Source organism: Lasioglossum baleicum, chromosome 9 (genome assembly GCF_051020765.1).
Source record: "Lasioglossum baleicum chromosome 9, iyLasBale1, whole genome shotgun sequence".
NCBI lineage: Eukaryota > Metazoa > Arthropoda > Insecta > Hymenoptera > Halictidae > Lasioglossum > Lasioglossum baleicum.
Genome location: NC_134937.1, coordinates 4,388,718 through 4,411,717, shown reverse-complemented (window position 1 = coordinate 4,411,717; position 23,000 = coordinate 4,388,718). Strand labels below are relative to the sequence as shown.

The 23,000-nt window shown below is 35.8% G+C and overlaps 1 protein-coding gene across 20 annotated transcripts in view; it reads left to right on the top strand.

The window, feature by feature from the left end:
* Sls (sallimus) overlaps window positions 1–23,000 on the top strand; it is a 335,820-nt gene that overhangs the window by 258,201 nt on the left and 54,619 nt on the right. For 19 of the 20 annotated variants that reach the window (XM_076431143.1, XM_076431152.1, XM_076431134.1 and 16 more), the window contains 13 exons: window positions 2,130–2,902; window positions 5,043–5,502; window positions 7,302–7,402; window positions 7,664–7,758; window positions 8,767–8,987; window positions 9,671–9,745; window positions 12,281–12,385; window positions 13,078–13,266; window positions 14,189–14,399; window positions 14,482–14,551; window positions 14,741–15,628; window positions 17,273–17,339; window positions 17,813–17,866. In XM_076431143.1, coding sequence (XP_076287258.1) covers window positions 2,130–2,902; window positions 5,043–5,502; window positions 7,302–7,402; window positions 7,664–7,758; window positions 8,767–8,987; window positions 9,671–9,745; window positions 12,281–12,385; window positions 13,078–13,266; window positions 14,189–14,399; window positions 14,482–14,551; window positions 14,741–15,628; window positions 17,273–17,339; window positions 17,813–17,866 — 3,309 coding nt within the window. The remainder of the gene's footprint in view (window positions 1–2,129; window positions 2,903–5,042; window positions 5,503–7,301; window positions 7,403–7,663; window positions 7,759–8,766; window positions 8,988–9,670; window positions 9,746–12,280; window positions 12,386–13,077; window positions 13,267–14,188; window positions 14,400–14,481; window positions 14,552–14,740; window positions 15,629–17,272; window positions 17,340–17,812; window positions 17,867–23,000) is intronic. The other variant, XM_076431149.1, reaches the window with a different exon arrangement.

Sequence of the window (23,000 nt, the reverse complement as noted above, 5' to 3'; positions counted from 1 at the left end):
ATTTGTAATTATATTTGTATTATATATCAAATTTAATTTATATTTATATATTTATATAAAATAAATCTATATTTATTATATTTATATAATAACGAATTTTTGGATGTTTATAACGGTATAAACACATATTAAACTACATTAAAATCTGATTCTTCTTCAAGATTAAATTTTTTAGCTACTCACGATTACGAGAAGAAACGGTTTTCAGAGACGTATTGCACTTAGGAGAATCCATTGAAGTCGCCTATTTAACGTTGAAACACAAAATGTGCGTTGGATAGCGTATTTCAACAATTTTAGAGACCGCTTCAGTTTTGTTTTACGCTGAATGTATTACCGGCCAAAAGCATAAGACCAGTTTTATAATTTATGAAAGAGTAAAAGATTATTTCAGGATTGACTAATGAATACAAGAATGATTTGTAATTAATTTTCGAATTTCAGTTTCTAGTCACAGGCTTCGTTCTTTTGGCTGGTTGAATTGTGTGTGTTCATGTTATTTGTACAATTGTTTTCAACAGGCACTTCTGCTTATTTAAGAAATAATTAGTGAAACATGGAATGAATCTTTCAGATGGTTGAAACGGTTTGAACATTTATCGTAGTATACACATATTAAAGAGTTGTCGTTTTGTTATACGGATTTAAAAAGCATTCCGTTTTTATTAGCAATTTTTAACATTTATTGATCATTTAATAGACAGCTTTTCTGACACTCACATAATTTTTTTACTGCTTTATTGTTTATTTTTGTAAATTTCAGAAACGCTGTCTATTGAATATAAAATAATATACTCAATTCATTTATAATTTCTTACAATAAATAATTCTTTGTAGTATTATAATAATCAGTATTTCAACAATAGATCAGCTATTCGAAAAATATTAGATATGAGATAATAAATTGCATAATATATGTATATTAAATTTTATTTTTCAATCATCTTATACTGATTCACTTGCAATTTTTCGTATAGTCACTTTCCAAAGACTAGTAATTTCAAGTGTTTTATTGTTTACCGCACTGGCCGCTCTGCATAGTTACACAATAAGCTAGAATATTACTAGATTATTAGTGTAGGACAAGTGCAACGCATCACCAAATAGGAACAAGCTTCCGCTCTTGAAACGAATACAGTAAATCGATAGAGTATTGGCACACTAAGTTTTGTTTGTGATAATCTGTATTAGAAAGATAGTCTACTCATGCAATTTAATTTATATATTATATATTCTATTATATATATTATAATATATTCTATTAATGATTTACGATTAAAGAAACATGTAGAGAATCATGTGATCAAGAAAGTATTGTCATCATTTTGCTTTGTACAGTACCTACATACATATATATTTCAAAACGTCATGTTGTAAGAAAAACAACGAAAAATCTACTTCAATACTTGTAGAAAATGTTAACATTCACAGACAGACATTTTGCTATTTTTCTTACAACACGATGTTATTAATTGTACTGATACACTGTTTTACTGATCATAAGATCTTCGTTTTATTTACATTAGTTTGTAATGGCAAACATGAACATTTCTAGACCAATACATTTGTCTATGTATAACGAAGCACCAAAAAAGCTAAATCATATTAATTTGTCATCAGTAGACTCTGCAAAAATGGCAAGTGCAATTTAAAACAGTGAAAATATTAAAAGACTTTATACATTCGAAGGGGGAATTAAGACAATTTCAAAAAATTAATTTATTGATTCCCGGAATTTCTTGGTTTTCGCCATTTAATTAAATATATTATATGTTTCTTCCTCATGCGAAGATAAATATTTAAACTTGTTTTATAGATAGTACATAGATTTTTATGGTGAATACTGTCTGATTTTTCGTGAACACAATAAATAATTATGGGTTTGACTTGAACGGCCGTTTTCAACCTCTCCATTCGGATCATTGCAAACAAAATAAAATACATGTTAAATATTCTTCAACGAACTATCTACAAAAAATTTCATAAAAATCGTCATGTTACACTTAGATGACGATGTGCCAATACCTTTCTGATTCGCTATGGGCGAAGAAAACGTTTGTGCATGTAGTGTGCCGGTGTTCAGACAAATTCGTAACTACCATGACATTAATACGAAACTCTATCCTCAGAAAAAGAAGAAGAAGGCGTGGCACCACATTTTGCGATACCCATAAAACCATTGATGGTGGAGGAGCACAAACCAGCATTGCTCGAGTGCCTTGTCACCGGCACTCCGATGCCGGAAGTAAAATGGTACCGCGGAGAGCAAGAGCTGAAGCCGAAGAGAGGCAGAGAGATCAGTTTCAACCCTGAAACTGGAGAAGCTAAATTGGAGATACTGGAGCCCACGCCAGAGGACGAAACGATTTATCGCGTGCGGGCAGTGAACAAATTCGGCCGCGCCGAATGCAGAGCGAATTTGGTGATCAGCAGCGTGGTTCGGGTCAGCAAACCGGAAGTTATGAGGGCACCGAAGATCACGCGACCTCTGCCAGCTTTGGTAGCCGAGCGAGGACAGCCTCTAACGCTCTCAGCTGACTTCGAGAGCAAACCGACTCCTGAAGTGAAATGGTTCAGGAACGGAACGGAAATCGTTCCGTCTGACAAACGTGTGATTAACATCTACGAGAACACGGCTGAACTGTTCATTCCCGAGGTGGAGAAGAAAGATGGCGGCAAGTACGAAGTTAGGGTACAGAACCCTGTCGGCGAGGCGAGAAGCTCCGGCTCTGTCACGGTGAAAGAACGACAGGATAAGACTGATGAAGTGAAAGCTCCGAGATTCGTCGAGCCTATACAACCGCAAATCGTTGCTGAAGGAGAGGTGGTCATCATGGAGGCTAAGGTTGAGTCCTATCCGACTGCGTCGTTCCAATGGTTCCACGAAACTCGTCCATTGGAGGTATTTCAACTTTATCTTTACTTTAAATTGTGCCGTTTCATTATAAGTCTACGTTTTATATAATAGGATCTCTAATATCCTCTTATCTGACTGTTGATATCACGAATACTGCATCTGCGATTCTGCGTATTAAATATTTTGTATATCTTTTCTTTTCGAACGTAATATTGGGTTGGCAAATAAGTTCGTTCGGTTTCTGTGATTTATTCCACTCTAAAAAACCGATGTTAAAAAAATATAATATAAAATATATAATATAAAATATATTTTATAATATTATATAATGTAAAAACCAATATTTTTAATAATATGAATACGATTCTTCTATGATACTCGTCATGGCAAGAATGAAGTTTTAGTATCTTACAAGGAGAGCTCACATCTGTGCTTGAGAACGCCGATTTTAATTAAACTTTCGGTGGTCATTCTAGAGACAATAGAAGCAGACAAGTGTCCGTGCTCATTTAACATATAATTTTTGGATTTCTCTGTATATAATAAATAACTACATTTTAAAAACTACATATACATGCAGTTTCTTAGAGCAGCCAGTGCCGGATTAAGCCCCGTAGCAGAGATAGCAAATGCTACGGGCCCCGCGCCATACAAAACAGGGCCGCCGCGTGCGGTTGTCGATGCCAGGGGACACAGATATTTTTGCTAAAAAAAAAACGTCATTCATTGTGTTTGTTTAAAAAGGGTGCGCTAACTTTGCACACAAGCGGCCCTGATACAAAGCCTAGAGCCCCGTGATAACATCTGCTACGGGCCCCGCGCTGGCTTAATCCGGCACTGAGAGCAGCGCCAAAAGATCCTGGAGTTCAAATCTCACCCAAGATATTATTTTTTTTTTCATTTCTTTTCTCATTTTAATACATTTATTTCTAAATCTATTCATTTTTACGTTTATTAGTTATATACAGAGTATTCCAAAAATTATGTTATTCTTCGTATATGTACAATGAGCATTGGCAAAAAAGCTCGGACACGTTCCTGCGTATTTTGTTTCTAGAATCATCACAAAAAGTTTCATTAAAATCCTCAGGTATGACCCCACAGGTGTAACCTCTCATTGTTAGATAAGAAAGGCAACAGCAACGAATTTTTAATATTGTTTATACGTAAAGCATCGTGTTTTTAATATTCTTCGTCCGAATCGGTTCGTGAAGCAACGTGTGTTTAATATTCTTTATGCTTATTGGTTCGTGAAGCATCGTTAATACAGTTTCTACGTTTCTAGGTCGATGATTCTTAATGCAGTCATTTCCGTGCATTCAATACGTTGGCTATCGCACCAGTTATACAGGGCGTTTCAGGATGGTTGGTACCAACGGGTATAGGGTGATTCTATTTTCAAAAATACGTAAACAGCAAAATGAAAATGTTCTGCATTGATTGTGGGGGATTCAAGAATAAAATGAAAATTTATTTCATCCCTCAATGACTATGTTGCATTGAAAACAACATTACGATATTCTTAAATTCTTCTAATCTTTTACTGTTTTATATTTCATCCAACCAATTTCTTCATAAATGCATAAACATTCACAGTCTACTGATAACATCTTTTCCGGTACACGCTTCGTTTCCGAGAAGATCGAGTTTGTAAATTCGGTGGTTACGTGTGCTGTTGAATTCTACTTCTCGCGAATACTAGCAAAGACGTGACTGCCGAATTTACAAACTCGATTTTTTCGAATACGAAGCACTAACCGGGAAAATATTACTTTTTTCTTTTCACTTATTTCTGCAAATAGAATCACTTCAGGCCCGTTTGTACCATCCATCCTGAGACTTCCTGTATATGGGTGATGCAGTTTTTGAATTCTACTTGAAAATTAGTTTTTATTACGGTCTACTCAGTAAGTCAGTAAGATGTAGAACGATTGTACTCGTAATTGTTATCGCGAATTTTATCTTTCTATCCTTTCGTTGCTAAATAAATTGTTCTGATTTTGTGTGACCTTTATGGGAAATTATGCGGTATGTCAATATGTGTTAGTATAACAGTTTGAATACTTAAATCACGAGTAAAACCTTTTACATGCCTGTATGCGTACGGCTCGAAGAAACTAGAAATGCTGACTAAGTAAAATTCAAAATGAGGATTTTTCTACTCGATCTATAATTGTGTTCGCAGTCGACATCTAAAGTGAGGATCGTGACACAAGAGAACCGCTCGATCCTGATGATAAACGAGATAAAAACGGAGTACGCCGGCACTTATACCTGTCGCGCGGAGAACGTTGGCGGGTCGGTCACCTGTACGGCCACCATAAATCTATTGGAAACTCCGTGGGAAGAGACGGTGGAGCTGGTTTCGCCGACATTCATCAAAAGATTATCACCGGTCAGGGTCATGGACGGTGAAAGCGCGAATCTAACGTGCGTCGTGCAAGGCAAGCCCACGCCAAGAGTCGAATGGTACCACGACAACAAGCCGATCAAAGAGGGCAAGGAGATTACCATTTTACAAGATACCGAGGGTGTCTGTAGTCTGGCCATTACCGAGGTATTTCCTGAAGATGCCGGTGAATACACTTGTCGCGCCGTGAATCCTGTTGGCGAAGCTGTTTGCACGTCGTCGCTTGTCGTCGAAGGTAATTGCCCAAGTTTTTCTCAAGCATGCTAACCCCTTGACGTGCCAACACATCTCAGTTACGTCATGCGATCTTATAACCAAATTGCGGATCTTTATGCAAAACAAAAATATTATACAGTATAGTCGCGATGTTTTGCCAACGGCTGTGTTCTGCACGGAGACAAATCGTGTGACATTACCTTTTTATTACTGCGCCGACCGCGCCGAGAGTACAGACGACGAAGCCAAACGTAGAAAAGGACAGCATGTAAATACGGATCGAGCGGCCGACCACTACTAATTCAATTACAAAACTTCTTTATTTTTCATTATTTTTTTATGGGACTCTCACCAACATATTTCTGGCATTTTTCTGACTAAAATGACACCAAACACGAGAATTGAATTAATAGAAATTTTATTGAGCACGAATTTTACAAGAATTTTGGTTGTGCATTGATTTAATTGAATACTGCAACTTAAAGACGTAGAATCAATTTAATAAAAATTTTATTGAAAGCAAATTTGCTTACGTAGTAGATCCAAAAATTATTTGAACATATTTCTGGTTCTGGAGAAATTGCCGACATTTAACCTGTTGTAATTTCGTAAAAATAAATAGAACCATAAGCTCGGATTCATTTTAAAGCTTCATTCTTTTTGCAAAGCAGTGTTCATTTTCCTCCTAGATATTTTCACATGATGTAGGAAACGAGAAATGAAGAACCGAATTTTCCTCAAACATTTTATAAATTTCGACGACATTTTCAGAATATGTATGATTGACTCAGACCTACAAAATGTATTTCTTAAAATTTCAATATAGGCTCACATAAAAAAGTTGTGAACAACAACTTTTAGTATTTTCTCTGTAATTCCGACAAATTGCAAACTTCCAAAATTTCTCTTTCACGTCATGTAGCAGTCTGATTGTTGTTACTTCTGAAAAGAATCCAAGTCATATGGTCCACTATTAAGAAAGCTATCGCCGTTTTAAAAGTGCCTGAATATTACTATGATTCACCGTGCATCGATTGCAGAAAACAATAGCTGCATAAACACTGCATACGTCTGTAGATTTTTCAAAATTCTGCCTTAAAATAAATAGATATAACGTAACAAGTAGTTCATCATTCGCAAGACTGTATACAGTAAATAAAAATTGGCAGGATACCCAAAAAGGGAACTCGAAATACTTTTTTTATGCAAGATGTTACAAATTGAAACGTTTGTAAAATCATTCAAACATTTTTCTCCTGGCCGAAACAACCGTACATTTAAAGAATGAAGTTTAATCTTGATCTACGACTTTTCTAGTCAATTTATTAAGCTTTCAAAGAAAGATGTACCGCCATTTTTACAGTAGCATAATGCACACAACCGCAAACACAGCCAAAACAGCCAAAAAAAAATCGTAAATTAAGCAGTCGTTGTAAAACAGAAGATTGAATCTTGAAATCTGTAATAGATTCATTAAAAAAAATGTTTTCGATGCTTTTACAGTTGATTGAATGTGTAACTTTTTCAACCAAAAACGTGTCCTCAGTTTTCCACCTGCTGTATCGTGCACAAATATTTTAGATAAAAATGAACGATAGAAAGTAGAGACTTCGAGCTTTAAAATGAGCCTAAATTTATGATTGTACTATTTGTTGTAACGAAATTATTGCAGTTAAAATATTGCCAATTTCTCGAGAAATCGAAAAGTGTTCAATTACTTTGCGGATCTACTGTAAACTTGAAATGAAGATGTATTACTCTTAGCTAAGAATTGCTTCTTTGTTATCATTTCCACAAATATGATTCTTAAATTTTCAGCATACGAGTACGTACCAGACTCGGAAATTGCATCCTCGATCGTTGCGACGTCACTTGCTACAGGGCAAAGTGGTTCAGAAGAAGATCTCTTATCTCCCAAGGTCCGTTTACATAAATCATTCGAACTTATAGAAAAAGTATATAATTGTAAAACATTGCCGATTAGAGTACAAACTTGATAGATCACTCAGGTAGATCATAATTTTTAGCCATTCGAAACAAAAGTTAGTTATGAACGATCACTTCTTTTCCTCTATTTCTCTTTCTCTTCTGGCATATTATCGATATATCTAGCTTTTCTAGAAGATTGAATTTGATAGCTGAATTATTATTAACTGTACTTATATGCAAATTGTTCTCAGGAAACTCCCCTGTTCGATACGGATGAAGAATCCGCGCCGGAGATAATTAAGAAACTTCCTCAGTTAGTTCCTACCAAAGATGGAGAGCTAACCAGGTACGAATATGTTCAATTTTCTATAACTGTAACGAAGAATATTAGTATTACCGGTTACGTTCGTTCTTAGTGCGACCAGTTTGATCTGGATTTGGCCTTCATTTGGCATGGAATTTTGGTATCAAACTTCGTCGCCAAATACCAAGCCTAATGCGGGAACAGATTTCATTCAATCAATTTGATGCCAAATTCATACAGGTTTTACACTCCAAATCCACCTTCGTGCAAGTCAAATTGAACCTTATGCAAATCAGTTTCACCTTTTTATAAATCAATTTCACCCTTTTGCAACTCAGTTACACCCATTAAGAATACTTAAAATTAATTATTTATTATTTAGATTAAATGATATATTTATTTAGACACACGTGAACTGTGTCATTACTGCGAGGGAAAGATAAGATTCGATACTCAATACAGTTCCATAAGTATTTTCATTTTTCAAATTCATAATTATGAAAGTGGTCTAAGTTAAGTATATATTTCTTGTTTCGAGATATTTAAATGTTGAAATTTTGATGTTGAAATAACAAGCACTATCTAACGGTTCATTTTTGACAATATCGTAAAAATTATCATCGAATTATTATCGAATAATTTAGTTTAAAATAATGTGATGTGAAATAACTACGATGAACTGATCTGTTTTTAATTTTCACCCAGACTTCTTTCATAATTATGGACACATGTGTACACACAGTTTTCATACACTACAACGTTAATGAATTGGTAATTACTTTTAAATAAGTATTTGATGTGCATCTTTGCAATAAATAAAATTTTGAATTTCTTAACAATTCATTTATATTTAAAAAAATTTTTTTCTCGAAAAAACTTACTTAAAAATACTTTATTTATGAAAGGTTGAAATTGATTTGCAAAAGGGTGAATTTGGAGTGCATACCTGTACCAAATCAAGACCAAATCAAGAAGGAAAATTCACGCAAGGCTGATATTTTCATAAGAAAAATGTGTACCTCTGACTAAAGTGTTCGGTGTTCGTTGCAGACTGGAAGTGAAGGTCAAAGGAAAGCCGAAGCCAGAAGGAAAATGGTACAAGCAGGGTGCAGAAATCGTATCGTCTCAAGAATTCCAGATCGAAGAATTCGAAGACGGCACATCGGTGTTAACGATCGCCGAAACGTATCCAGACGACACGGGCGAGATTGTGTTCGAAGCGCACAACCCGCTCGGCGCATCGACCACGACAGCATACCTGTCGGTAGAAGGTAACTATACCTTCCGATTAGCCGTAGATAAATTTTCTAAAAAATGTGGTGGATGCTTCGCTAATTTGCTTGATACGAGTTCTTTTCAGCTGCGCTCTTCGATTGGAAATCATCATCGATGAATCTCCTAATATTATATATCCCGCACCTCCCGTTGACGATCATATCAGACTCACACTGAACACTCACATCCTTCACCTACACTTTTTTTATATTCTTTTCTCCGGCGTTCTGCTAACTCGTCGGGCTCTTTCAGCTCCATCTACTTTGCCTCTGAATAATCACGCGAAACAACAATTTTCTATTCGTTTCAACTAAACATTTTTGCTAAGGAAAATGTCGCTTCAAATGACGTCAGGAACCTCCCATTTCCGGCTGTTGAAGGAATTTTGGGACACCCTGTATAATTTTGAAACACTACAGTAAATAGACTTAAAGTGTTTTCCCCATTCAAAGTTAAACCGCTTTGTCAAATAAGTATTTCGTTAAAGATTACGCTGATAGAAGTTACCTCGGTCAGGTTTTGAAGATTTCGCGGAATCATTCATAGGCCAAAGACGAACAATCGCTCTAATCCGACATAAACGCTTAAGTATACGCCCGCGAGATAGCCTTCAAGATGGAGTTGAAAGGGTCGAAGTTCCGCGCGGTTGTCTAATCGTTCTGTCGTGTTCTCGAACCAGGAATCCTCGGAACCAAGGAGTACAGGAAACCGTCATGGGTAGCCGAGATGGAGGAGATGCAGGAAGCTCTCAGAGGTAAGAGCCAGTCCGAGGGACTGGATTGCATGCTGAGTGAACCAGAATGCAGTTTCTCGACCGACAGTCTGGACGATCGTGCGATCCGCGACGAGAGTTCGCAGCGAAACAGTTCGACGATGATTAGCGAGTTCTCGTCGACGAGGACGTTGATGAACATCGACGACGAAGGTAAGAGATGCTTCGAGGAAGACGAAGAAACGTCTTCCAAAGGGTTCTTCTTGACCAGAAGACACTCGGACTCGATGGGAGTCGAACAGGAAGTCGACGTTGAGGAGTATTCTTGGGAGATGAGCAAATCTAGCGAGCAACGAGCTGAACACGTTGAATACGAATTGAGCGAGGATAAATTGGCGATCGATGGAAGAAGATCTGACGTGAATATAGTAACGAGGAAGAAAATTTTGGAGACTACGGAGAAATCTGGGACGAAGAGGAGTTCAGAAACGAAGCTAGTTTCGGCTACTGGATCGGTGAATGTGAAACGAGAGGTGCACGCGAGTGGATCGGCAAAATTGAACGCACAAAAATCGAAGCTGCGAACGCCGAAGAGTCCAGTAGAAAAATTCACCTGCCAATCGTCTGCTAAAATGATGAAGAGTGATCCTGATACGGAGATCGGTATGAAGGTCAGGTCTCCGTCGCCTGTTAGAGCCAAGTGCGCTAAGCTTTCGGATAATAGAAATATATCAACTAGAAAGCCGAGTTCGCCTTCGCCCACGAGGATGGAAAGATCAAAGCAGCTATCAGCAGCTGAGAAAGTAGCAGCTAGCAGAGTGACAAGAGGGAGCAGATTTGTAGAGGAGTTTGGCATCAACACTATTGCCTGCCAATTGATAGAATTCGATGATAGTGTAACTGCTGAAAGTGAATCAATGATGGAGACATTGGGGGCAGAGAAACGAAAGAGGATCGTTTTGGACTTCAACGAATTTCCACCACCGAGGTCAGAGAAAAGGAGTCACGTTCGAATGCATCCCGATTTTCTGAATGTTCCTGAGCCTGGATTTTATCTGTCGCCCATCAAAGAAAATAGTGAGACGTCCAACGGCAGCGAACAGAGTAAGGTAGCTGCGGAGAATTTTCCGGAAAAGATGGAGACAACGCTAGAGTATGACCATACGAGGAAGTATCATACTTATCCGAAATCTAGAATCCCGGTAGCTAGGTGGTCCAAAGAGCGTCGCATTGGGAATCTCATGATGGACCCGAAAATGTATCCGCTGGAGCCTAGAGAAGTTGATTTGGAAGCGTTTCAGCAATTGCATACGGCGGATAGCCAAGAGGAATTGCAGGAGTTCCTGTTGTTAGAGAGTCAATGTAGCGGGAATCTCGGATTGGCGGGAAATATGTCAACGTCCGAGGTATCTTGTAGCGATCATCACAGCGAGGATGAAAGAGGCACCATGTCAGGTAGATTTTGCGAGTTGTTTCGATACTAACCTTCTTAATCGCTTCTTTTTATTTGTTTTTTCTTTCATTGTAGACTGTGTTCCTATTTTTCTGGCTATAGTTTGTCAAAAAGTACGAATTACGTGATCTATGAATTGCATTTATGGTAGAAAATGATGGACATCATGTAACACTGTCTAGTTTTGTGTTACAACACTTAACCCTTAGCACTCAGAGTCGCCACTAAAAATTGCTGTACTATTATTCAAAATATTGTTTAGATTATTAAACATTTAATTATTGTGTGAGGTACTATATCAATTTCATATCCATAGAAAGAACAAATGTAGAATGGAATTATTCTAGGTCGGAAGAAATGTTTAATTTTCGAATTGAAATAGCTCCGTGTGCACAAAGGGTTCATGTGTGATTCTTATAAATTTGTATGCCCTAAGTTCGAATCCACGAACTGCTTATCCTTGCCCATATAAATTTTTGAGAAAATTTTTAAAGTATCAAACTGTAAATGCTATAGAACTGCTCTTAATTATAAATAAGTCTCGTAATTATAAATAAGTACATATAAATAAATTAGACGAATCAAAATTCAGAAAAAAATTTAAGAATATCGATAGTTAATATTACGGTTCATATTATAATTAATACTAGTCTCAACTCATCAAAATTAGTAAAAGAACAAACAAATTCCTAGTTGGTTTCCGTTGCTTGAAATTAGCGCATCAAATTTTTATTTTGCACAGAGATTCGCGGTGTAATTATAAACATTTAAACATACCAAAGTACACGAAAATTGATAAGAATTGCTTATTACTTGTTAGAACAGAGAATCTCTTTTGGACAGCGTAGCTGATAACGAAATGTTTCGACCATATTCTTTTGACCCAATAAAATCAATTGTTACATGTTGTTGGTTCATTACATTGTAGAGATGTTATTATTTTCGCATGAATTCGTTTGTGTACGTGTGTATATTTGTTTTTCTTGACTAATCAGATTACTGACATCGGAGTCACGTGAGTCGCATAATCGCCAAGCAAAACATCAGGTAAATGATTTATCTACGTGTTTTCTTCATTAATAGAAATATTTAAATTAATGTTTGCTGTTTATTATTTTTTCCAGCCACGCAAGCTGTACCACGATTCATTCAAGAAATTACGGATATTTACGCGAGGGAAGGTGAAAGCGCGACGTTCGAGTGCTCTTATTCCGGCAATCCTGTTCCAGGTATAGCAAACACGCAGTTTTTTGTAATATTATTAATAACATCTATACATTTGTATAATTCCTAGAGCTCTTGATGATTTTAAATAAGGCGATGGTACACACGTCACTAGTATTTTGAACGTAATTAACACTAAACGGACCGAGCCTTAAAAGTAACTGGTACATGTTCCCTGATAAAAATGACAAGCTTAATTTTATTTAGACTTTGTGCGGCTCCTATTATAATACATGCTCTACTAAATGAGGTGTCTCAAAATGACCTGACATTTTACATTGCGCGCCATTCTTTTGTGGCGAACATGGAGTACTAAACTTTGACAATTGGCATCGGGAAGTATTGAGGTTTAGTCATGGAGAATTACACGATCGAGCAACGCATAGAAATTATGAAAATTCACTACAAAAAAATGGTGAAAATTTTTCATAGGCGGTTCGAAAAGTCGCATGTCATAATACAAATTATGTTTATTGACTGGACAGGTCACGCTATGTTTAAACACCATATGGCATTTTTACTAATTGGCTACAAGTGACTATAATTATAAGTGTAGTCTTGATAATGAAGTTTATTAATCAACGATCTCAAAAGAGCGATTGGAATTTTCGTTCAGATCAGGAATAAACGGTCTCGAACGTACAGTGTCGCCATTTTTTCGAATCAGGATAGTAATTGTGTGTTTATAAATTTCAAGATGTGGTATGGTACAAGAACGACAAGATGGTGATGAACACGCAGAACGTGAAGGTGCGTCTCTACGAGGAGGACAAGAAAACGATACTTACAATCAAACACGCGAGCGAAGAAGATGAAGCCACTTATGTTTGCAAAGCCACCAGCGAAATTGGATTGGCCACCACAAAAGCCAGATTGCACGTCACAGGTAAACTACCTCGCGATTTAACAACATTGCCAAATCAGTCTGCTACAGTAAAGTCGCGATTCATTATTTTTTTATGGGAATTTCACCAACTTATTTCTGGCATTTTTCTGATTAAAATGACACTAATCACGATATAATTTCAATTGTATTTAGTGATTTAATTGACGGTATGGAGTAACTAAGTTATGTTTCACACGTACAGTAAATATGGGCCAAATTGTATCTTTTTTGGTGTCATTTTAGTCAGAAAAATGCCACAAATTAGTTGGTGAAAGTTCAAGAAAAAAATCATGAAAGATAAAGAAGTTTTGTAATTGGATTAGTAGTGGTTCACATCGATACGCTTCTACGTTCGACTTCTTTTGTACCCTCGGCGCGGTCGGCGCGGTAGACGCAGTCATAAAAAATAGTGTCCCTACACGATTTCTCTCCCTGCTCGGAACTGGCGATGGGAAACAAAAATCGCGACTTTACTGTATTATACTTTATATCAATCTTCAGATAATTGTTTAACTGTCGTTCATAGAATTTACATACGTTCTATTAAATTATTATTATTGTATCAACTGCACTAAGTAGTACCTGAATAATGATAAAAATTAGATTGCGCAACTTTACCGAAAATTAGAATTTTCTGCATTAATTGCAAGGCACTGAAATCAAAAAGTAATTTGTTTCTCCATGTAATAGTTTTCATAAGTCATCATGATAAATTAAATTCTTTTTATCTGTTTGCTGTCTTATATTTCACCTACTCATTCTTCTTATGGGTGTATAAAATTCACAATTTATTAATTATACAATTACCTAGATTATCATTTATATTCATTCAATTACGAACATTATTAGTTTTCTAATGTATTTATATGATTTTGGACACTGAATCAGATGCAACTTGTAAACATACATTGTTCGTTAACAGAAATAACGGGTGAAGCAAGGGTCTACGAGGATGAAGAAGTCGTCGAGGAGGAGATTAAGGAGGTTAAACCGAAAGAGAAACCAAAGAAGAAGAGAGTCGAACTGAAAAAGGCTAAGGAAACGAAAGAAAAGATCAAAGCCGAGCGTGTAAAGGTAGACAAGAAAGAACTGCGCAAGGAGAAGTTGAGTCCTAAAGAACAACCGGAAGAAAAGTTCGTAAATTTGTTATTATTTACATACCTACACGTAATAAATTCTGTTCATGATTCACTCATTTATAAACTACTCTTTCAGGAAAATCGTCGACATTGAGGAGACGCAGGTACTCGAGTCGACAGAGATCATAGAAGAGAAGCCTACAGAGGTAAATACCAAATCTGAACAACCTTAACGATAAAGTTTGTATTTTTCAAAAGCGTTTATATGATATTTAAAAAATTTTTAATCAATAATTCTAATCAATGCAACAGTTTTGAGAGTCTTGAAATTATCTGAAAAATGGAACATACATATATGGTATTAACTTAAATTGAATTAATCCTAAAATGAATAGGTATCCCGGGCAAAGAAGATAGTACCAGTGCAAGAGCCGGTGATGACGGAAGCGACGGCGTCCCTGAAGAAGATCGACGATCAGAAGCCTCGAGATCTGGTCCCGAAACCCGAAGAGCGTGCGAAACGGGTGGTCGAAGAGCGCGAAAGTGTGGTAGTCGTCTCAGAAGTAACCACCGAGGATTTGGCGCCGGACTTCGTGGTCGAATCGATTGTAGACCGAGCGCAGATAACATCAGAGGCCCTGCAGACGGTCTCGGTGTCCGAGGTGCACACGGAGACCAGCGTACAGGAAATCAGGCGAATTGAGGCGAAGCAGAGGAAAGCGAAGAAGACCGTGGTGACCGAAGAAGAGGTGTCCGAAGAGATACCGAGAAAAGCGATCGTGGAGGAGAAGCCGAAGAAGAAGAAGAAGACGGAGAAGAAGCTCCGAGAAGAGCTCAGCATCGAGGAGATCGTGGAGAGAGAAAGAGAGAATATCGCAAGGGAGGTCGAGGAGATCATGGAGACTCTTCACGCGAAGGAATTCGGGCCTGGAGAGGCTCCTCTTCGGGAACTGGCCACGATCGGTTTCCTGGTGCGACAAGGTGTCTCCGTGAACGAGATCAATGAGAGTCTATACAGGACGGATAACTTCCCTGCGCTGAAGACACCCGAGGCTCAGAATGCTCTAGTTCAGTTGGTGGAAAGAGAGGGCCACGGTACTCTGATCACACAAGTCCTTACGGAGGAGACGACTACAGACGAAAGCGTCGTGGCTGCCACCGTTGGCTTCCGTGCTTTCATGAGAATGATCGAGCTGCAACATGTCACCGTCGAGGAGGTCATCACGCACTTCGCGCCTGAGGACTTCCGGCCGCGCGCTTGGGAGGTTACAGAAGCCACGGAAGTAAGATATACTGATCATTTCTTTTACGGGGATTCACTTATCACTGCCGTTCAAGCTTTTAACCCTTTGCACTCGGAACTATTTTAACTCTTCCGACATGGATATGATATTGATATAATACCTCGTACAATACTTAACAGTTTAGTAACTGGTTAGATACCAACCATATCTAATACATTATTATGTAAACAATATTTTAAATAATGGTACAGCAATTTTTAATGGCGACTCTCATAGTCACCACTCTAGTGCTAAGAGTTAACTCTATAATACAGTGCTGAACGAAAATTAGTTGAGCACTCAGGCATATGTACTGTAGTGAGATGACAAGAAATTCCCCGGGGCAGTGTGGCTAGATCAAGACTTGTGTCCCCACTATACCTTCCCCTTCTACGACGCTACTCCCCACGCTTCCGCTGCGGCCCACAGTGGAAACTTTCGACCAAACTCGATTCAAAAACTTTCGATAGAAATGAAGTAGAGCGATGAAATTTTTTTTTAATTAAAGCTGAAACTTGGCAGAATATGGGAAGAATAGGGAGATTATGATACGAACGTTTCTTGAGAAAATTCGTTAAACTTTCACAATTTCAACAAAATGTGGTTTCTCCGTTACCACGCGCGGAAAAAAAAATTTTTAACATGCTATATATCATTTCCCGTAGATTTTTTCACGCTGATTTCAAATCTAGTCTCAAAATTTGTCTACGACCTCAGGATTTTGCAAGAAATCGATTTTATTTTTTATTGATGCTCATGCTTTTAACGAGTCAAATCTTTTTGGTATGTTTCAATTATTTAATAAGATGCTAGTGTCTGGCTTCACACAAACTGATTCTGATGAATCTTATATGAGAAATAGTGCTTAGAAAAATGTTCTACACTTATTTTTTGATCAGCCACCGTCCACGTTGAAGGGTTGAAAACAACTCGCACAGTTTGGAGTCAAAAATACATTTTTTGAGATATCTTAGAAACCACAGGGTGCAGGATAGTCAATTTTTTTATTACATTGAGCGTTTTCGAATGAGGAATTTAGTCACCTCAGGAAGTTCGAAGAAAAGCCATTTATTTAAGCAGCATCTCGAAACATTTGAAAAGTACAGTTTCTGAGATATCTTAGAAACCACAAGTTGTAGAACAGTCAATTTTTTTATTAAATTTAGGGTTTTCAAATGAGGAATTTAGTCACTCCAGGAAATTTGAAAAAAGCTATTTATTTCAGCAAAATCTAAAAACATTTTTAAAATACATTTTCTGAGACAACTTAGAAACAAGAGGGTGTAGGACAATTTTTTTATTAAATTGAGGGTTCTCGAATAGGGAATTTAGTCATACAAAGAAGTTTAAACAAAAGCTATTTATTTCAGCAACATCTAAAAGCATTTGAATTTCCCTTACAATTTTTATTCCAAAAATATGAAGAATATGATAATTATTTTAATTGTATGGCAAAAAAAACGAAAAATCCAAAAACACATATCCCTTTTATCGATTCATAGATTATAGATTCAAATTTGCATGCAAATGGCTTAACAGCTAGTAAGAAAAATTGCAGAAAGATAAAAATCTTTTATACGTCATTGGAAGAAATGACTGTATCTGAAATGTTCGCATGTATTCTCCAACACGCGTTGCTTTTAGGTGGAAACGGAGGAACATGTCGCGGAACGGGTGGATATCGTCCGCAAGACCGAGGTCCATTTCATGGGTAAGTCGAGACTGCGTGGCGCGAGGTTTGAAACGAAAAGAAACATTTAAAGAATTAATGATCTTCGGACTTGCAGCATCACAAATCCGTTGCAGTTTTTGTTTCTAGACATTAAAAACCATAGATTTTGGTGTGTGCTTGCGTGGCTGCCTCATAAATACAATGTTGTACATGATCCTAATCTTTTTTTTTTGTAAATATTTCGTCGCTTTACAGCTAGACATAAGCTCCGACTAAGCATGCGTCCTTTCCTTTTTTCTTGTACCTACATATAACAAAATACACGAAGATAGTTTCGACACCTTTGTACGTGTCACACTGTACATTTGATTTATCGAATAAAATGAATATATTTTTACAACGTGCCATAATCGCTGCGTGTGTGTGTTGTTGTTTTTTTCACTCACTTCTGTGTTCGTTTGATGGTCCTAATCCCAAGTTTCCCACAAAAACGAACGATCTTTTGATTGCAGAGAGGAGGGACGAAAGAAAAGCCGTCCGCACGCAGGATATTCGAGAAATTAAAGGTTTGAAGCAACGAGTTTCAGTGCATGGGTTATACGTTCGAATAATCGGTCATTCGATTAGTGAATGGAGAGCAGCATTAATGGTTTTTTCTTATCATACCTTCGAGAAACGCATCAGTATCCGGACTATCGACACCGCATCAAGATCTTTTCTCATCTGCATTTACTAGTTCTACTTTGTATTCGCTTTAATCTACTTGCATTTATAGATTCAACATTCCGTGACTTAAGTATCTCGTTTCATATTTCCATTATACAGAGCGTACCGTGATAGAAGATACAGCGACAAAACTATTGCATGCAAACAAAAATTCAAAATGTGAAATAAAGTTCATTAACGTTGAATTTAAACAAAAAAAATACTTTTTTCCAATACAGATTCGAAAATTCGTTACACACACGTCGTATACAATGTGGCTGACAAAAGTGCTTTTGTATCACTTACTCATTCTACTTGAATGAATAACAACGATACACTATTTATATAATATTTCACTGATTTCGTATAGGATTCATTAAGTTATTTTGAATTAACGATATTAATAACTATCTAAAAACTATAGTTATTTTAAATTTTAATATTTAAAATTTTATTCATTTTACTCCATCGTTGTTCAAACAAAGCCGTGTAACACAATTTTTATTTATACGTCATAGTTAAATTATTCAAAAAAATAATGACCACTTTTCTGTCCGACTACCCAGATAGCACACGACGTCTTAAAGACGTCCATTTTATGTCTGAATGTCTTACGTCCTAAGAAGACGTCTTTAAGACCATAAACAATGTGGTTTTTATATATAGCCATAATCTAGCAGTAAGTAGTAGCATTGGTATTATTTGTTCGAGTTAGTGTTTTTGCTTCAATTTCAATTTCAATTTCAATTTTTATTGTGATTTTATTTGCAATTGTTATTTTTATTACACTTTTTATGTCAATTCCACACGCGTTCTTCTAATAAAACTATTTATTGGATTAACTTTAAACTCGTTTTTGTCGAAATCTATTTTTACTCTTCCCTTATTTTAATTTAATTAACATTTATGTACCTTTAAGACTTCTTAGGGACGTCTTAAAAACCTTTCGAATGTCCTAAGAACATCTCCTTAATATCTTTGAGACGTCAAACAGACGTCTTTAAGATGTACACACAATGATGTACACGTTTTCTAACACCCGACGTTCAGGAGACGGTCGGAAGACGTTTATAGAACATTCGAGACATATTTAAGACGTCTGAGTGTCCAACTGCAGACGTCTTTGTGCCATCTGGGTAATGTCTTAAATTGTGAGGAAATCTAATAATATCATATCACTAGACTGTGGATCTTTATGCATTTATGGCTTATAAAAATTTTCAAGAAATGCTGGAGTATTAAATTCAACAGAATTTAGTACGATATTTATTTATTTTGGATCTGAAAATGCTATTACCAATGAGAATAGAATTTCATTCGGTACCACTTTCTTAAAATTTGTCTACAAAAATTCAAAATTGCATAAACATCCGCAGTCTACATATTGCTATCATAGTTTGACACTAAACCTACCGCCAGCATTGATATGATAAAAATGGTTTCATGAGAAATGATGGTGTAGATATCTTTATTGGAACATGTATTACAATACGAGCCGCAGAAAGTCTGAATAAAATCAATCTTGTCGTTCTAATAAGGGAACATGTACCAGTTACGTTTAAGGCTCGGTAGGTTTAGTGTTAAGAACAAGTAGAAACAGTCAATAATCGTCAGACACAAATGAAATAATACTCGAATGCACGCTCGCCAAACGAATTTTCAATCTCGATTTTGTGATAGAAATATGTATTAAATTTAGTTTATTTATTCGTCAACATTCCAATTTGCAATAATACTCCCGTCCCGACGCGCTTTGTATAATTCTCAGATATACATTTGTTGAAAAAATATGTAGGACAGGGTAATCTACGAGAAACGTTGTAGAATTCGTCGATACACATTTAGCACTTAACAAAATGGATAAAATATAATTCTAATGAATACAAAAACGATATTCTCCAATCGTTTCTTTCAGATCACCCCCACAATTTCAAAATGTGGTAATTTTAAACGGATACGAAATTTTAATATTTCATAAAATTCAGCTTAAAGATCATTCTAATTACTTCATGAAGATTCATCTCATGTCGTGCTCACTTATACTGATTCATAGTTCTGGTATAACGTAGAAAAAAAAGTAATCTAGTCATGAAGTATGTACGTAGTGATCGCACGATACGGTCTCTACGTAATGTTTTTATTTTATTATTCTTTCAGATGCATGAAGCTTAACTTGATCGAATAATAAGCAGTAAAATATGTCTGCCTAAGCCGCTATGCTTTCCACGCGCCGTATTCCTACATAGTAACGTTCTCTTACCCTAACGTAATTGTCCTCTTAATCACTATCCGATCCAACACCAAAACTCGACGCTTCGCGATATGAGCTTCGCGCTGCTAATACAGTTTTTAATGTAAGTAAGATACAATCTGTGCCTCGGTTCATGTATATTCCATGGGTTTCATTCTGAATTATAATCAGTTTTGTGTTACTATACGTACCGTGCCGTTAGTTGTGTAGTTTTCTCGTGTTCTACAAGTGTAGAGTCTTAGAAGAAACTGTGAAATAATACGCGTGAAAATACACTGTAATTAATAATCATTTTCACGTCTTCATTACTAGGTCGTCAACTAAATTGTTGCGATCACAACGAATTTCCGAGAGCGTTCATTTGATTTTTCAACGACATTTTTATAAGTAATGCAAATTGTATAATTGTCTCGAAGGTATTTTTAGTTTCAGCAAAGATTTAGCTCACGACCTAATGTTATTTTAATCGGAATTTGGATAGTTGATATTGTCGAAGTCTCGCAAAAACTATGTTCTACAACAGTTACGTATTTTTACAAATACGATATTTCATGGTTTCCAATATTTTCTGGTGATGCGTAGACAGCAACTATTTTACATGTTGTATTACTTGTTACTGTTACACATTCAAATTACACACTCACATGAATTTCTGCATAACAATGTTGTCCCACATACAAAACAATTGAATGAGAGATTGTTATGTTATTTTTCTTTTTAATTTGTTTCTGTTGGTAGTTAGCACGATGTGTAACAGACAAGCATCTCTTATTTTTGTGTTCATGTTGGTTTGACTTCTGGCCGGCCTGTACTATTACTTTCTATTACCACACGAAACTCACACACGCACCACCTGTTAATAAACAACGAATGCCCTAGTGCTCTGCTACACTGCTACACTGCTACACTGCACACTACTCTATAACATTCCAGAGACATCGTAACTATACTATGAAAACACTGTTCAACTTTATTTTACATTCCGAAACTCACAGCGACACTTTTAAACGAATTAATGTTGATATTGACCCAGCTGAGACATTTTATAAAAACCTTATTCAAACACTATTCAAACTTACTTACTTACTAAATCGAGGGTAAATTATACATTGATATAACCTAGGGAAATTTTGTTAGTAGACTGAGAACGCTCGTACAAGTTTATACTTTTACAAAATGATTACTAAACTGCGGATGTTGATGCAATTTTCTATTTTGGCGGAGAAATTTTAAGAGAGAAAGTGGGATAAAATAGAATCTTATTTTCCGTTGTAGTAGCGTTTTTAGATCTGAAATTAATTGAAATCGTACTTAATTCCGTCATATTTTATATCATAGCATTTTTTGAAAATTTTTAGAACCCATAATTGCATAAGGATCCGTAGTTCAGTGATTACAGTTAATTAAAAATAATTAAACGGTTTTATATATTGTGCTCAAATTATAAATTATTCAAAATTTTTTGTTACCTTTTAGTTATTCATTGCGTCAACTATGGGAAGTTATTAATGTCTAAACTCCTCCATTCAATTAAATTTTATTATGCCAGAAATAAGATAATGACTAAACTGCGGATTTTTATACAAAATACAAATTGTTTGCATGAATTATAAGATATAATACATAGACACCTATATCTTTTCTTTAATAATTTTATAGAGTTGAAAACAATGAAACAGTATTTTTAAATTGTCTAAATGTTTTTATTTCTTCGCATTTGATCTACTCATCTGTGTCATAAATGCATAAAATCTGCAGTCTAATCATGTAGAGTATTACACATGATACTTGTATGAAAATATAAAAACTTAAAAATGGAAATAGGTAATTTTTCCAAAAATTTCATTCCTGTAGCTGATGACTTTTAAGTGTCTTGAAGGGGTTAATATTTATAATTACCAACAACAAAAACTACTTGTTGAATAAGTTCCGTATAATATGTATCAATTTACGTTCTTGCTTATTCAACTTCTTATTAAAATCTATAATCTATTTCAATATCGATAAACCTACTTAAATAATAATTCATACTATAGCAATATTTCGAACTTATAAAGGCACCACTAATTGACCATTTTTCAGGAAAACGTGAAAAATAATACAAAATTAATAAAATTGTTTGCATCGATTGCAAGAAGTACAAATCAAATTGAATGTTATTTCTTCCGTTGATGATTCTAATAAAGGAGAAATCATATATTGACATTTTCAATTTTAAAAATTTTCCAACAATTTTGAATTTCATCTACTCAACTTTTCTATGAATGCATAAAGATTCGCAGTCTAGTTATAACCTTTAGTGTTTCTGGCTTTACTATGGTCAACTACTACCTAACATATGGTCAACTTGTGACACAACTACTGAATTTTCAAAGATGTCTATAAAATTTGAATAAAACAATCATTTTAAAAAAGTTAGCTTTGTTGCACAATGTAAAAAGTTCAAACAGCATTTTCACGCATAGAGTCTCTCTATTTAATAAAAGATAAAAGAGAGAGAGGCATTTACTATTATTCACACAAAGAATTTTTCTTAACTGGTCAACTATTGGTGCTTTCACCTTAATGGTTACAACGAATGATTTGAAAGTATCGGTTAACGATTTGTCATTAAAAATAAAGGCATTAAAGGAACAGATTCAACAAAAAAGAAATGATACGATACCTTTGGAAGCCGTGTAGAATAAAAGTGGAAACACGCTGTTCACACTCTGTCTGCTGTACATTTTCCTCACAACATTTAC